General features: G+C 28.0%; 1 protein-coding gene across 2 annotated transcripts in view; it reads left to right on the forward strand.

Moving 5' to 3' along the window:
• LOC111635980 (glutamate receptor 1-like) overlaps window positions 1-13,608 on the forward strand; it is a 71,656-nt gene that overhangs the window by 37,199 nt on the left and 20,849 nt on the right. For both annotated transcript variants that reach the window (XM_023381131.1, XM_023381132.1), the window contains 5 exons: window positions 8,179-8,435; window positions 9,548-9,712; window positions 10,233-10,433; window positions 12,978-13,085; window positions 13,434-13,544. In XM_023381131.1, coding sequence (XP_023236899.1) covers window positions 8,179-8,435; window positions 9,548-9,712; window positions 10,233-10,433; window positions 12,978-13,085; window positions 13,434-13,544 — 842 coding nt within the window. The remainder of the gene's footprint in view (window positions 1-8,178; window positions 8,436-9,547; window positions 9,713-10,232; window positions 10,434-12,977; window positions 13,086-13,433; window positions 13,545-13,608) is intronic.

A 13,608-nucleotide genomic window follows, 5' to 3' on the forward strand; every position in this document is an offset into this window, starting at 1 on the left:
TGCTATAGTGGTGAATTATGGTAGAAATTTTTAATGGAAATTTCTTCCATATCTCTTGAAATGTCACATTATAAACTTTAGTTACATTTTAAGTGCGGAACATCTTTTTTAGATAGCGTTGAATAAGGGTACCGTACGTTAATTACGATCCGGTATTCAGTATAATATATCATTAAAATGTTTTTATAGAGAGTCAAAATGAGATTATTTAAAATAAAATAAAATTTAAATTATTGTGTGGAAATAATTTTGATTTTGTGAAAAGAATAAAAACTCGAGAATTTTTATTTTCATTGAATTTAAATCTCAAAATCACGAGTATAAAATCAAATATGATTTCAATGATCAAATAATAATAAAACAAAACCTTTTTCTATATTGACTTACATTTTTTCCGTTTATTTTACGCGATATTTACATTTCTTAAACAGAATTTTGTATATTTTTATTCAATTCACGTATAAATATATATTTTATCAACAGACTCTCTAAACTAATTGGACATTTGTGTGTATTAACATATTAATTAAATAATGAAGTATTACGAATTGGCATTAAAAATTATTTGAGACAAATAAACTCTACATTTATGAAAATAATTACGTAAAAAATCTACAAAAATGATTTAAATTGTAAAAAAAATTCTAAAAAATGTTAAGAATTTCCTATGTATTTTTTGCAGATGAAATGTACGGTCGAACGTAAGTGTGATAAAGTTCAATTAGATCGAGCGTTGGAGGTGATAAATTTCGGGTTTAATTCCCACGTTTTAAAAATGGAAAAGTTCTTAAAAAATAAATTTGTCGAGTAAACAGCATCGGTGTGTGTGTGCTCTTTAAATTGTGCAGCGCCGTGCCATTAGTCCTATCACCTTTTGTATCAGTAATCGTCTTGTGTCTGCTGAAATTCCAAACCCCGACCAATTACAGGCTGCAGGAGATTACAAGTGCAAGATGTAAGACTGCTCTAAGAGTAATTCATCACCGGAGGCATCGTACTTGCCCGTGCGCGACGTCAGAATGCGTGACTGCAGCTTAATCTCACCCTCTCCTTGTAATTAGTTCACGGACACCCCGTGATGGAAATTTCTCTACGCTATCTTTAAAAAGTATTTATGGAAACTTTAATTATTTTTAACAACGATTCTCGATCACCGAGCAATAGGAAAAAAAGGAATTGCAAAAAACTCTAATACACACTTCTCTCCTTTCCATTGTCTTTCGATGCAAGAAAACAGAATTCTTTATTTTTCGAGAAATTTTTATAAAACAATATTTTGTTTATTTAATTAATTATTTCTTTAGGAATTTTTTTAACTTGATTAAATTAATCTCTGTCTCGGTTTTGTGTTATTTATTTTAGTTTTTGTTCTCTTAGTAGCACAGTCAATTATATACTTAACAGAACATTAGATAAGGGAGTAAGTAGTTCGTTTTAGAGACCACTCTTCCATGTTTCCTATTTTCTCCCCTAAGTTTTGTTATAAAAACAGTGTGGTGGACTCCACAACACTGGTTTTATATCTGTTAACAGAGAACCAGATAGTAGGGCAGTCTGTTTAAATGAGTGATAGTGTGGCAACATTTTTAGAGAAGCAGTTCGCATAAGGGAGCACCATTCTAAAGAAGATTTATAAGGGTCTATCTTTAATCTAAAGGTACAGTACATTACCTCCCAGGACGCATGGAAACAGGGCCATCTACACTATTGCGTATGTTATGTAGAAAATTATTGAAACATTTCATTGGTCAGTTTTCTAATAAATGGACAATGAAAAGATTTTTTACAGAATCATATTAAACAGGTTTTATTGGACACACGTGACAATTAAATCTACTTATTAAAACGGTATCATAAAATATAAATGAACAGACAGCTCAGATCAAATGTCTGTCCTCATCTCGAGGGGACAAGTCAAGAAGTGTTAGCGACCAAATTTCGGAAGTGACGTGATCTCACATTTAAAGAAGTATTTTATTTTCATTAGAGGGCATTCAGAAATTTTGGTGTAAGGATGTTAATATCTAGGTCACATACTGTATTTCTGGAGAGAAGTGAAAGCAATATAATTGGTAAATGACAATGAATCTTAACATTTACAAGTTAGATAAATTTCGTAAGACATGAAAAATGAAAAGAATCGAGTACCATTAGCAACCCCTCGTAACTTCGGATAAGGGAGAGTAACACAGCAATCCAAGGGTGCTCTCTTGAGCGGACACATTACTTTATTTAATTTTTAACGCAAGCAGATGAAATTAAGATAAAATTTTAAAGTTTATAAAGTCTTGATTTGAATATATGATACTTTTGATATTTGAAATTTTAGTTGTTTAGAAGAATCTTCATCGCCATGCAACTGAATTCGTGTCGCATTAACCTCGAAAATATTGATATAGATGAAAATATCCTCCTTGACAAAGTATTGAAGGAAAAATAATACGAATTTATTAAAAATTTTATGAATATTTAGCTGTAAATGTTACAATTAGTTTAGTGTTTGTATCTAAAAAATAACGAAACCAACTTGCATATAAGATATATAATAAGAACCAAAGCGAACACGAAAGATCCGAAAAATTCACGTCGAAAGTAATGCTCATAAGGAGTAGATAAGTATAATTGTGTACAAGTAGTTGACAATTTATATGCACGATGCGGTTGCAAAGGGAGCGAAGACAGGAAACAATTACGGGATGTAATTACTTTCACTTGTACAAAAATGAACTTCAGAAAGCGGTCGTTGCATCGAAGTGGTGACATTTACTTCGATAAATGCTGCAATTTTGTATCCCGAGAGATACTATCTGTCTTCGACATAACGTTTTATGTGCTTTCAAATAGGGGTATAAGAGGTTGGAAGAAACTCTAAGTTTTAGTTTTTCGAAGAGATATTCCAACGGCTTATAGCAGTTCTTAGGGAACTTTATCGATCCAACTGCTTACTTCTGATGAGTGTATCAGTATTCAGTCACTGTCCCTAAGTTTCTACGTCAAAGTGCTTTTAGACCTTCCGAAGTAAATCCAGCGCGTTCTGGCGGTCATTTATGCCATAAATTTTGGATTTCTATCTTTCTCTTCTGAATCTTGAACAGAAAGAAAATGGATATCTGACTCATATTTCTTATCGCAGAAACGGGAACACCGCTTCGATACAATTATCATCATCAAATAGTAATGTTTAGAGTCGAGGCATTTGCAATAATCTCCAGAGACGTTGACCTTACTGCGCTATATATATATATATATTTGAAATGGCGAAGAGTAAAGAAAATATTTTCTAAAATTCATAAATATTCTACTGTATAGAAATTTATACATTTACTTTGAAATGATTAAAAGTGAGCAAAGATCTTATTTCGGTAGAACGAATACATATCTCAGCAAGAGTATGCAATTCTGCACACAATTAAGACGAATGAGCAGTGATCTTTACATAATTAGACGGCGACATTCAAAATTATCTCCTCGAACTTCTCTAGAGAGCATCGAAATCCTTAATAGAATTTGATGCCAACTCTAGGCGATTTACCATATTGGGTCTGAAAATGAATAATTGTACCTAATGTGTACTTATGTAAATCTTGTAAAACTTTCTGATGTAATATATATATATAATATATTTAATTTACATAAATGAATATATAATTTTTAATTATTTCAAAATATTCGCTACATTTTAAGCATCAACATAATAATTACTTTCATGTAGTATTATATAGAAACGAGACAAAATTAGAATATTTTAAAAACTAAATTTGAATGTTTATTGATAAAGCTATATATAATTTTTATTTTTATCTATTTATAATAAAATATTCTTACATTTTGGATTAAATAAAATTCATATTTGTTTTTAAGTCATTCGTAAGTATGATTTACAGATAATTTAAGCATTCTGAACGTGATTTACTATATACAGTATACATAAGCAAACTCTTAAATTTTTAAAGACGGGTAAATAGTAATAATAAAACAAATATGATAAAACAGATATTTATAATTTTTGTGTATACAAGAAATATATAATACCATTCATATTATATATAAAATATTATTGCAGTATATTTGACAATTTTTTGTCAGTTCCATTATGAGGCCTCCCTTCGTCTCCGGTTTCTGTGCCTGTGTACCTGTTGCACCTGCCTAATTACTCACAGTACACTATTTTATGCCTTCCTGCTCTGTAACGTTGCCTCACATATCCCCAAAATTACGAAACACAGAACCTCGATCAACTTTCTTAACTATACTAAGGAATAATGTTTAGTACGGGACACTAAGCGTTACAATCTTTTATTAATTACATGTTTAACGTACAGAAAAGTGGCATAAATAGTACAGATCGCTATGCAACACTTCAGAAACAAATATAAACCATTCTGTTACAAAAGGTTGAGACCCTAGCATTAAGTAACGTTTTCATATATATATATATATATATATATAGTTCTGTCTTTTGTATATATATGTAATTCTTTAATTAAATGCTTATCGCTAAAATATTAATATTGCTTTAGAAGATTAGTTTAAAAATATTAATTAAAGGCAATAAGTCTACAAATAATATACGGATCGTAGTCAACCATTACTATATAATTGCGTATACTCTTAAGCCATTGTAAAATGAAGACGTAATTTATATTTTACATTATATAAATGATCTTCTAAAGATAGTACAATTGGGCGTACAACTCTTAATACTAAACAAGAAATGTAAACTAATCTTGAAGTGTCCGTGTTTAACATCGCAGTTGCTCGAATAAATTCAAGTTGTTTTATTTTGTGTCACTCGTAGAGAAGAGAAACAAAAAACCAATGTTAAATCCGAGGAAGTGCCCAAGGTTTTACGCTCGGGGTCAAGTCAAACTCTTCCGATAGAAAAATTGCTTTATTCGCCGTTAAGTTTGTTTCCACAGTAAAATGCCCCTCGAAGTTTTTGTTTCCCACCTCTACAACAATATCTGGATTCAACATTGATCCAAAAACGATGTCGACATCTCGCTTTTCTATACGCGTAAAGAAAACGATTTTGTGCATCTGTTACTTATGCTAAGTAATATAATAAATAAAATTTTTGAAACATTAATTGTTAAATATTTTCTATTAATTATCTTGGTAATGGTGAGCATAATATAAAAAATAATGTATTTCACTTTGGTTAGATAATTAACATTTTTTAAAATAGTGAATGACTGTTTTACTACGTAACGTTCGTGCTTGTAAATATTACTAAATGTTACTAAATTCTTTATATTAAAAGAATATACACAAACAAAACTTTATTATAGTGGGAAAAAGCTACAACTTCATGGTAAAAATTAATTTCTATTTTTATTTTGTCACGTTGTAGATAATGTATACTCTACTATTCTATGCATTACTTTTTGTTCTGATTAATTTTATTTGGTTTTTAGGGGTTTCCTATGGTTAATGGGGGCGGGGTGATAATCTTCCGTCTTCAGACTTTCACTTGTACACAATTTAAAAATAAATAAATATACAGTAGTATACTATAATATACTAATACTACAGTACTATATTATACTGTATAGTATAGTATACAATACTATACTATTTGCGATTGTTTGTTTATCTTCTACGAAATTGGTTCAGACAAGAATATATATAAGCTTAATTGTATTCGTGCCAAATTTTCGGATTCGCATCGGTATGAAGAACTTGAAATGGCCACAGTATTGTTTCATTGATTGCGAAAGAACTTCGTAATATATGATTGATTTTGATAAGAAGGTTACAATCATTCGATTTGTCAATAAAATGTAGAAATGATCTTAATATTACAAAAACTGGTGAATACTAAAAAAGAATTTCCAGGCAAGCATATCATTTTTATATTTTAAAAAACTTATAAACTCAAACTTCGATTAGTTACAATGTAAAGTTCTTAAAAAAAGACATCTCTCCCTCAGAAAAAACTTCCCTTTAAACTTTAAACAAAAGCGTTTATTTTAAATGAATTTTAGATTTTTTAATGTATTATTTATTAAATTAAAGAAATAAATTGTGCGTTAATTATACACTAAATCGAATATAAGTCTACTTTTGATTCTAAAGGAGCTCTCGTATAAATTGGAATAGTATTAATTCCAAGTTTCTTGAAAACAACGGCTAATATTATATATAATTATAATTAATAAACTAACTGGATACAATATTACTCTAAGTTGCCAGATACTCGACGACACTCTAATTTTAATTATGTTTACAGTAACTAATGTATCATAACAATGCATCAAAATTCCGTAACTGAGCTAAAGTTAAATATATTTTCTCATAAATTAGCCTTTTAACACTGTTCAATTTTTTACAGGGGATGTATTTATGCGTTTATTGTAAAGTCGATAGAGCAAACAGCTCTATAATATCTTTGTTTACCGTACGGAATATATCAAAAAGTATTCTAAGTGATAAATAGAATACTTTGTAATTGAATAAACATTACGAACAAACTCTAGCAATACAATTGCAATTGAATTACAATCCCAATCTAATGTCATTTCTGAACCATACTCATTACGTCAAGTTAGACTCGATTTGTCTATTAATAAAGGTTTGAATTTGATTTCGAGAGACGTGAACACGGTAACAATAAGTAGATTGGAAATGAATTTATCAAAGCTTTAATAATTACGAATTATCGATATATCTTGTAAATTCATCCACATTTAATACGAGGAAAGATACCGATTTTCCAATTTGTAATGCGCTTTCAAATCATTGTTACTTACATTTTTTTCAAGCTGATAAATTGATTTTTATGAAAAAACTTTTTTTTAAATAAAAGGCTATTTTACAAAAATTGGACAACTTTAATATGGAAATACAGGAGCAAATTTTTATTTTAGAATTTTAACTCTTACATTTCCCATTCGAAATTCTTCAATCAATAATGATAAGTTGTGACATTCCGAGGTTCTAACCTTAAATTTAATAAATTGAAGCCGAGAAGATGGAGAGAGAAAAGGAAGGGATGCAATTTTGAAACTATGCCATTCGATATCACACCTCAACAAACCGACAAAGTTAGTATAGATAGAAGCACAATACATTACGAAATTATTGAAAACGTGAGCTGATTCTTACATTTAAACTTAATGGACCAATCCAATACGGGAAAAGGCAAGAAGTGGCGCAGAACGTGTCAAGAATTCGCAAATAAAATGAACATTGTTATATTTGTAGCCATCCCAATAAATTCTAAATTTCCAAAGTCGAAGAAACAAGTTTTAAGATTCTTTGACAAAATTTCCGAGATGTTTATCGACTTCGACATCTCTATTAAACAGCCTATTTTACTATTTTTCTATTTTGCTGCATTCTAATGTCCTTTGCTCGAAGGATGACGGATGATACGTCCAAACATGACAAGTCTTCACCAAAAAAATTTTAAATGATTTTAAATTTTTTCTCGGAAATTTTCTCTTTCGGTACTTACGGATCTACGGATTTAAATAATAAGATTAAAATATGTCAAAATAATAACAACAATACATTTCAGCAGTTATTGAACGATGTATTTTAGGATTAGGAGTAGTTTTATATTTTTATAATATTCAATGTAAATTAATTTTAATACCATTATATAAAAGTCTATATTCATGCCAAAGACATGCGTTCATTTAATTTGATATAAAATATAATTTACTTAGCATAAAAATATTATTATTTAGAACAGAAATATTGTCAATGAACTCTTATTGTTAATCGCAAACCTCTGAACAACGGACACTGAGGAAAAAATAAAAATTGACATTGTTCGGAGGTTATTTTGTATACAGTTTTGTTTTAAAAATGTTCTTGGAAAAAAGGCCGCTGTTTACAGGTGGCCTCTATTCGAATGTGTTTTAATACAGTCGATTTTAATAATATGGTTGGTGCCGTTTAAAGAATTAAAATGTTTAATATATACAAAGATAGAATAAAATATATTCGAAATATTCTTTAATTTGAAAGTAGTTTTTTGCGAACATTTTCAACTAAAAATACTTTAAGAAGAATTGTCTTTAAAGATACACGAATTTTTCTCTTCAACATGATGCTATGTGATGATTATGAACTTTTAAAATTCGCAATGCCCTCAGATATAAATAATATAAACTTATAATTTAAATACTTGTAAAAACAATTTTAAAATAGAATTTTCTTTTATTATAGGTCTTTTAAAACTCCAACATATCTTTCATTTGACGACCGAAACTTATAAGTTAAAAGTAAGAGGAGTGAGAAGGATAGTGAACGAAACCGATGCCAACTTGTTTCTCTATTCGATGCAAAGTCAAGATCAAACTCAAGACAAACAAAAATATATTATACTGGATTGCAATGCGACAGTAGCACAAAAAATAATTGTTAATCACGTGAAAAATATTTATATGGGTCGAAGGAACTATCATTTTCTTCTAACTAGTTTGGTTAGTAATCCATATAAAAACGTATTTTTCATCATTTGTATAGATATATTTATCATATAATGTAATATAATGGTAAATTCTGGAAAGATGACATTCTATGTATAGTTTGAGTTGTATAAAGACAAATTACTTAGTTTACTTTTGGTGATTATATTTTGAAAACGAATATCTTGACATTTGTGGATGATTCATTTAATTTTCATTAACAGTTTTAAATGTAGTTTCTATAGGAAATCATCAATAGAAGTAACATTAAAATATAATTAATTTCCAGAAATGATTTTAATGTCAATAATAAACATTTACAGGAAAAGATTTGTCTTTCCAATACAGTATCTACATATAATAGATTACGACGGAATACTAAAATGCATTATGCGCGTGTATTTGGCTAACAAATGCATTTCTTTGTTACCTCATCTTTTGGTTGGAGATGGATAAATTTAATATTAGAAATCTGTGGCGTTAGACGAGTGAGCTTTTAGTCATTCCTTAGGGAAATTCGAGAAGATGACTTTATTTTGTTAATGTCTTCCGGAGAATTGCTTCTTAAAATTAATATTGCATCGTATTGTATGAATGACCGTTGCATAAGTAATTCTATCTATCAATAATTTATAAACTATAACTTTCTTATTATTAATCTAGTTCCTTTTTCTAAAAAATCCAAAATCATAGCTTTTATGAATTATATTATTCATAAAGTAAGTTGATTACTTTATGAATAAAATAAAAATATTTATGTTTATGAAAACAATATTATGAAGAGAACTTCAATTTATACCATAATTTTATTAATTTTGCAAATAAGTCTGAGAGTTCTAGAATAGTTAACGTATATAATTCATTTTACTTAGACCAAGGTTTTTTTTTATAATGAAGGATATAAGGTATAACTTATATGCAAGAAAAATATTAAAAGATATTTATTGAGAAATCCGTAAATCTGGCAAAATAAATGTAAATTCCAAAGACATCGACAATTGTCAAGACATTCGACACTATATTATATAATTTTTAACAAAGAAAAAAAAATGTTTAAAATTATAAATAAATAAAGCATAAGATATTTAGAATGAAGAATATTCTGTATTATCTTTACCAACGATTAGATTGTAGACGAAAATTGGAACAGTGAAGTCTTGCAACACGGTGCTATTAACGTGACGGGATTTCAAATACTTCAGCCAAATCGACCAGAAATGAGGCATTTTTTGAGTCAGTGGAAAAAACTCGATCCTTTTAAATGGCCGGGCTCTGGAAATAAATTCTTTGATGTAAGTTTATTTGATTTTTTTTCATATTTATAATAAGTACAAAAATCGGGCGGTCGATGTCTTTCCATTTTCGATTAGTGTTGTTATTCGGAGAATCATTAAAGTGTTTCTCCTCCAAATATTGATTATGGCCGAGCAGAATGAGACAGTTAATGTCATAGCCCCTGGCTATACCTTCTCCATTTGTTGCTCGTCGAGTATCTTCTATATAACCACAGATATCTTGTTCTTTACATAACATAAAAATTAGCAAATTCGCTAGATCTATACAGAAGGAAGAATTATAACGAAAGAGTCAATAAGTATTTACATTTACTTAGTTATACATTCTTTAAATAGTTAAAAAAATTCGTACTAAAATTCGATATTTTTTCGTTTCCTTATGAGCATTTTATCTGAATAATTTAGTTTTTAATTTAAAGAAATATTTAGTTTAAGATATTTAAAATATGTAAAGTATTTTATTCATAGTTTTTCAATGCTCCAATAAAAACATTTATGGAAAAACATTATCTTTCAGGCTAATATTGCTCTTATGTATGACGGCATCAAAGTTATTTTAGATGCATTCAGTCGTTTAATGAAGAAGAAACCAGATATATTTCGCAATAATTTTCGTAGGGGCGAAGTTTATAATAATGGAACAAAGGGAATTGATTGCAGAAGAATTCCAGTAATGCCTTGGGAACATGGTGAAAAAATTATTAACTTTATGAAGAAGGTAAAACAAAAATATAAATTTTATTTTAAGATAGATTAATATACATTTTAAAGTGAGAATCTATGTTTAAAATTTGTGGTTAAATTTTATGTTGATGCATTGTTTTTATAAATATATCATCATTCGAACATCATATATATTATAATATTCGAATAATATGATAATTTCTGAATCTACAGTATATATCTATAACAAAATCCTTAAAAGGAAATTAAAGAAATAAGGAGAAGAATAAATTGATCTAAAAGATCAGAATCCATTTTGAAAGTTAAAGAATTTATACATTATTAATTAAATATAAAAATATATTTTAATATATTAATTACGAGTAAACAGCTCAATGAACAGCGAGCATTGAACAATAATTGCTTATACAAATATAAACATTTTATTGAGTAATAGACTGCTTGAGCGATGCACAGAATTATGATTAAACGTTAAAACGCGATTATAATAATAATTAATTTTTAAAATTACGATTATTTACTGTTAATTTTAAGCTAACTATATTTTCCTGGCATAAGATATAGTTTGTATAAGATAATTTTATTTTTATAGCAGAATTAAATTAGCATTTTTACACAATAAAATAAAATTCAATTTCATTCATTTATTTTATAAAATCGTAGATAGTTTTTTAAGAATCTATTTTAAACTCGATTAAATTAAATGATTTAATATAATTTTAAAGAATTACATAACGAAACGTTAATATATATAATATAAACGGAAGCACCGGGAATTGATGAAACGTTATAAAATTTTTCTTATGAAAATTCTATATAAAAAACAAGTGGGCGAAATCTGTGGTGGAGAGCAAGCGGCCTCCCAAATCATGAATAAATAAATTAATTCACCTACATATTTTACATTATCAAACTCTTAATGTTTATTCTATTTTTGAAATTCTATTGTAAGAATTCTTCATGGAATGCCAAAATCACTATCCCTTAGCAATATTTACGAAATTTTTATATATTGACTGATATTTTTCTTCATTATATCAAGGTAAGTGCGGTCTTTTAATAATATACTTATATAGGCCTATATATTCCAAAAAGTAAACATATTTTCTTATGTCATCCAGCGATAGTTATTTTTAGCGTTTAATAATTAAACAAAAATATTCGTAAAATCTAACTAAAATTAAGATTCTATGAATTGTATATTATAATAATTAAAATATATATTCAATATGACGATAGTTTATTATATAATTAAATATTTTATAATACAGTAGAGCATCGATTATCCGACTGAATTGGGGACTCAGGTTGGTCGGATAACTGAAAAAATCGGATAACCGAAAAGAATGAAAAAATTACATTATTAGTATATCCCATATAATTAGTATATTAGTATATCGCTATTAATTAACTTCGCGTTGAATTTTCATCGATATTAAGCGTAACAAATTTTTTAAAAATAATAATCGTCTCAATTGTATCGTTAAAAATTATTTTTAAGTTATTTTATTGCTCACAAAACAAACAACCACTCATAATTAGAAAATTAAGTCTCGTTTAAATACTGGCCGCCCTTCAATAGTCGAGACGTGTTGCCAGCTAAAACACGCAAAAATTTAACAAAAATAATATTAAAGTAGCCAAGACATAGCCAAATATTGTAGTGCCACATCACTAGCGGACATTTGAATTTTGCCGACTAGAACGGTCGGTTAACCGATGTGACGGTTAATCGGGGGTCGGATAATCGTTGCTCTACTGTAGTAAAAAATTAAAGGACTTACTGTATTTTTAATTCATTAAGAAAAGTTTCCAACAATATTTAATTTAATATTTTGCCATTAATTTTTAATATTAATTAACTAGTTATTTCTGCGAAGTGATCTTTGTAAGAATATATTTTAAGAGAAGATGATGTATAAAATAGATATAAATTTAAAAAAAAGGAATCATAATACTATACAAAAGGATTTCATGACAATATATTCTGCTCTTTTCAAATTCTATCCTTTTCTTAAATGTAAGTAATATGTGGTGTCAGGAGAAAGGATCGACTCGGTTGCTAAAGCTATAGCAACGTTTTTCATTTTAACCTTTAAACTCTGGTGGCAATAGTAGAGGATGGCTGTTTTTACTTTCAATAAAATTGCTGGAAACTTCGTCTGTGAGAAAAAACATTCGCTGGATTTATGATGTCTCTTAACAGTTGCCTAGACTGTAGAAGAGAAAAAGCTATAAAAAGGGGTTTATAGGGAGCGAACAGGAAGTGACAGTTCCCGTATACACCGTGATAGATGCCATATTACTTACAACTTCTTAAATTTAACGTGGCAGGCAAACTAATCACTTGGTTCAATCAAAGAACTAATTTCAAAGTATTTTATTGCAATCTTTTGATTGAGGATCAGATTATTGCCAAGTATCGTTTACCGAAGTGGCACAACGACTTTCCTCGATTTAGTAAATATAAGTTCTGAAATTAATTCCTCAATATAAACAAAAAGTTAATTTTTAAACGGTTTTTCTCGTGTTTTGACGTTCTTGTTCTTTCTCATTTAATTTTATTTTTTGTTTACAGACAGAAATAAAAGGTTTAACTGGAAATATCTCTTTCGATGAATATGGTTATAGAAAAAATTTTACTGTGGATATTGTAGAAATGACAATTAACAGCGAAATGGTGAAAGTAAGAACATAAATGTTAAAATTTTTAAATTATTTTTAACACGAATAATTTCATTTTTTCTTTTTTACTTTTGTCATTAGATAGATTATTTGGCTTTAAATGTTCAGGATCTAATTGTTAAATGCTTAAAAAGTAAATACCTCTATTAAATATTTAATTAAAATAATAAAATTCAAGAAAATTAACGATAAATTTACGTATAATAAAAAATAAGTAAAGAATTTTATGAGGTAGAGAATTGAAGACATTTTTTAAGGTTTCAGGTCTTTAAAAAAATCTAAAAAATTTTAAAATATTTAATTAAAAATTAATAAAATATATGAAAGAAATATTTAATTATCGTTGCAGATAGCTCAATGGTCAGACACGAAAGGTTTGGAGTTAGTTCCTCCTAAATACAGGCGTGTACCACAGAATACCGGATTTGAAAATAAAACATATATCGTTACTAGTATATTAGTATGTATGTTGTAAAATGTTGATAAAATCTTAAAAGTTTTATTTGACAAATTGATATAAATAC

This window comes from Centruroides sculpturatus, unplaced genomic scaffold, assembly GCF_000671375.1.
Source record: "Centruroides sculpturatus isolate CEXI.00-Female unplaced genomic scaffold, Cexi_2.0 scaffold1068, whole genome shotgun sequence".
Taxonomy (NCBI): domain Eukaryota; kingdom Metazoa; phylum Arthropoda; class Arachnida; order Scorpiones; family Buthidae; genus Centruroides; species Centruroides sculpturatus.